Consider the following 4,296-nt stretch of genomic DNA (forward strand, 5'->3'; position numbering starts at 1 on the left):
TGGGACCCAAGAATTGAAGTTTGGAAGCTGGTGATTGATGACTTTTATGTCATTTTCCTCTTCCTAAACTGGAGCTGTTATTTAAACTGGTTTTGGCAAGATCCAAGTATTAAATATATGATTTAACTAGTTAACTTCATAACATAACTAACAGATCATCAAAGATAAGTTTGTTATGGGCATTGCTGGAATCCCTAATTGCCCTTAACTGCCAGGCCATTTGAGAGGGCAGCTAAAAGTTAATCACATGCTAGGGTCTGGAGTCACATGGTGATTCGGCTGGTTTTTAAGCATATTCAAAGGTGAGATAGGTTTTTAATCACTGAATTTGTGGATTAAGAGATCAACCATGATCTAATTGAATGGCAGAACAGACCCGATGGGCTGAAGGGGCAACAGCTGTTACCATATGTTATAGTCTGAATTCCTCCCTTAATGGACATTAATAACTATGGCACATAGAGGAATAGATTAGACTATTGTTAAAGGCAAAAGGGAAATGGTGGACCATGGGTGGGAACTGGGGAGGGCAGATACCAACACGACAGTGTGTCATCTCTATGCAACATTTCAAAAGAGCAGTGAAGAGAAACTCCTCATGCTGCAGTGTGAGTCAACACATTAAAAGATGGCGGCATTCCTCCAGACTGGAACTGATGTGAAAAGGAGGTTAGTATTCTCATCTTTTCCCATTGCTGACCCTTCCCATCTTACCCTTTGTCTCTGCCTTCGTCTCCTTATCGTCTGGCTCCCCATCAGCGGTTGACTTTTTGTCATCTTTCTACAGGAGGAAGAAACAAATAAAGCTCCTCAATCTTCACTGAATCATACAAAACGTCACGATTCCAGCCACAGGCAAGGCAGTAAGAGCCAGCGGCGACACCATCCACCAATCGGGCAACAGAATGAGGGCATCAGCAGTAAACAGCAACTCTCTCCACCAATCAGGAAAGAGAATGAGGGCAAAAGTAGCCAGAGGCAACACCCTTCGCCAGTCAGCCAAGAGGAGACAGGTATCAGTTATGAACGCCCAATTCCAACTATCTACTTTGAAGAAAGCAAGGGGAACTGTTGTCAAGCATCTCCACCAGTCAGCTATCACCAACAGAGCAGATCTAGCCATCAGCTAATGTCTCCACCAAATAGCCACCACCAACAGAAAACCACTAGTCATTTGCAAAAGTCTCCACCAATCAGTGATCACCGTCATAGCAGCGATAGCTATCAGCAAACGTCCTCACCAATCAATGATCACCATGACAGCAGTCACAGTGGTCAGCAAAGGTTTCAACCAATCCACAATTACCATCAGGTCAGTGAAACCAATCAGCAAATGTCTCCACTAGTCCATCAGTACCATCAGAGTGAACTTAGTGATTGGCAAGAATTTCCACCAATCAGTGCTCGGCGTCAGCACAGCACGAGCCGACAGCAACAATCTCCACCAATCAGTGATCGGCATCAGAGCAGTGTTAGCCGACAGCAACAATCTCCACCAATCAGTGATCGGCATCAGAGCAGTGTTAGCCGACGGCAACCATCTCCACCAATCAGTGATCGGCATCAGAGCACTGTTAGCCGACGGCAACCATCTCCACCAATCAGTGATCGGCATCAGAGCAGTGTTAGCCGACGGCAACCATCTCCACCAATCAGTGATCGGCATCAGAGCGCTGTTAGCCGACGGCAACCATCTCCACCAATCAGTGATCGGCATCAGAGCAGTGTTAGCCAACGGCAACCATCTCCACCAATCAGTGATCGGCATCAGAGCACTGTTAGCCAACGGCAACCATCTCCACCAATCAGTGATCAGCATCAGAGGAGTGTTAGCCGACAGCAACCATCTCCACCAATCAGTGATCGGCATCAGAGCACTGTTAGCCAACGGCAACCATCTCCACCAATCAGTGATCGGCATCAGAGGAGTGTTAGCCAACAGCAACCATCCTCACCAATCAACCAGCATGGGTCACGCCAGGTTAGTTGGTGGCAATGGGTTCACAGCAGCAAGGATCAAAGTAAGAACCATGACTCCTCTAAGTACACAGTTACAGAGATCAGTAAACCAGAGAACCAAGATGTACCCATCAAAATCAAGCTCCATCGCCCAAAATACTCGAGCCGAGCATCCATCCGCACTTGGCCACAGCCAACAGGAAACACCAGCAAGGCACTGCCACCGATCAGAATCTCAGTACATCGCCTTGTCTCCCCAACAGAGTCCGAAAACTCCAAGTAACCCCAGCACAGTCAAACCAACCAGATCCACTGGGTGCACAGAACAAGTTGTGGACATTGATTCTTCAGTAAAAGAGAATCGAAGAAACTAAATTCTTTTCTCTTGTTATTACACAGACATTGTTAGACAAAACCGTCTGACCAAGAGCACACCACCTGCTCCGTCATTGTTGCAAATTGTGGTCAATCTCTGCGCCTTGGCAATGCCCTTGGCTGCTGGGTACCCACCAATCTCAGTCCGAACATTTCCCACTGATCTCCAGCCTCAGCATCCTGCTGAGGGGAAAAGCATTGCAGACTTGCAGTACCCATCAATGTCAGCAATGCTTCCTGAGATCAGCCTTGGACTGCTTAATTGCCCCCTTGTTTTAGACATCTATCTTCCCTCCCCTCCCCTCCCCGCCCCATCACCACCACAAAACGTCATTTCTCTTCATCTCTCCGTATTTAATCATCTCAAACAGATCAATTAGAGTGCCTTTAACATTTGGCACTTGAAAAAAACTAAACACTTGCACATGCGTGTAAGGTGCCACAGGACACCCTGAACTTCCCTACTGTTAGTGAAGAGCATTTGGAGTGCAGTCACAGTTGGAATGTGGGAGACATGGCTGCTGCCATGAGCACAGCAAGATCCCACAAACACTGGATGTGCTGGTGACCAGACAATTTACTTTCACAATGCCAGTTGAAGGATGACCAATGTCCAAGACACTGGGGACTAACTCCTTACTCTCGTTCCATTGAAATAATGTGGAATGTTTTGTGTCCACCTCAAGGGGGAGATGAAACCACAATCTAATGCTTCATTTTACTGATGGCATTTCTGACAGCGCAGCATGCCTTCCACACAGACTTGGAGTATCAGCCTTAGTTTCTGTGTTAGAGCCTCAGGAATGGGATTTGAACCCACAACCTGCTGGTTCAGATGTGAGTCCTGACAGACACTAACAGGAGTGTCCAAGGGAACTTGAGCCTTCTTTATATGACTGGTCTTCACAATGAACCCTTTTTGAACAGTGCTGTGTTCCCCCAAAGGTGAATATTTCATCACTTTGGTGAGATGTTCAAAACCTTTACATTCTTAGATGGGATGTGGGCATCACTGGCCAGGCCAGCATTTGATGTCCATCCCTAATTGCCCTGGAACTGATTGGCTGTCTAGGCCATTTCAGTACGAGAATCAAGTTGGGTCTGGAGTCACGTGCAGATTAGACCAGAAAAGGGAATCAAGAATTTCTTCCTCAAAGGGGCATTAGAGAATCAGGTGAATTTTTACAACAATTGACAGTGCCATCATGATCATTTACATCATTATATTCATGTTGGACGGCAACTTTACCATCTCCCATGGTGGGATTCAAATCTGTGTCCCCAGAACATTAGCCTGGTTTAACCAGCGCTGTATCACCATTATCTCCCCACTGAAGACAACATTTTAAATGAGGTGTAACCGAACCTCCGTACATCTGTAAAATAACTTCCAGCTCTTTGTTTTCCAACAGTATTGAGTTGATGGCAACATTCCATGAGACTTTTTAACAATGCTTCTTGTACCTGTGCATTGGTCTCTGGAGTCTTCGGTACTTGGGCCTTAATAATTGCAGCATTTCCCAGCTCCTAGTTTCTCACCACCGAGAAAATGGCCTCATCGATTTTGCATATATCCAAATCAAATGCACTCACCGGTTCCTCACACACTCAAAAACAACACATTTACATTCATGTCCATTGAGAGAAACGTACGGGATAGTGCAAACAGAAAAGTCTCAGTAATACTTGTGAGAAAGAGAGAGAGGGACGTACCTTATCCAGACAATCTGATCTCCTGGTCCTTTTCATAATCTGTTCCAGGCGCTGCAGACAAAGGTGAAGGAAATAGACTGGATGAAATAGCTAAAGAAGATGGAATGATCAGCCCTTCAGCCTTTAATCTGGGAAGGGGGGAGGGGGGAAAAGAGGCCCCAGGACAGGGTGGGAGGAGGGGTGTAGCCTAACAGCCCAATAACCAGGTGGTTTGAAAGGGAATCTCTGCTTGGGTCAGAGCCTGCGGGG

At 46.3% G+C, this 4,296-nt stretch overlaps 1 protein-coding gene across 1 annotated transcript in view; it reads right to left on the minus strand.

Annotated features, from left to right (window-relative positions):
- Positions 1-664: 664 nt before the first annotated feature.
- LOC125486255 (MAP7 domain-containing protein 1-like) overlaps positions 665-4,296 on the minus strand; it is a 17,175-nt gene continuing 13,543 nt past the window's right edge. Inside the window, exons 7-8 of the mRNA XM_048612960.1 lie at positions 4,048-4,098; positions 665-781 (exon numbers count right to left, since the gene is read on the minus strand). Coding sequence (XP_048468917.1) covers positions 680-781; positions 4,048-4,098 — 153 coding nt within the window. The 3' untranslated portion in view covers positions 665-679. The remainder of the gene's footprint in view (positions 782-4,047; positions 4,099-4,296) is intronic.

Source organism: Rhincodon typus, chromosome 27 (genome assembly GCF_021869965.1).
Source record: "Rhincodon typus isolate 14 chromosome 27, sRhiTyp1.1, whole genome shotgun sequence".
Classification (NCBI taxonomy): domain Eukaryota; kingdom Metazoa; phylum Chordata; class Chondrichthyes; order Orectolobiformes; family Rhincodontidae; genus Rhincodon; species Rhincodon typus.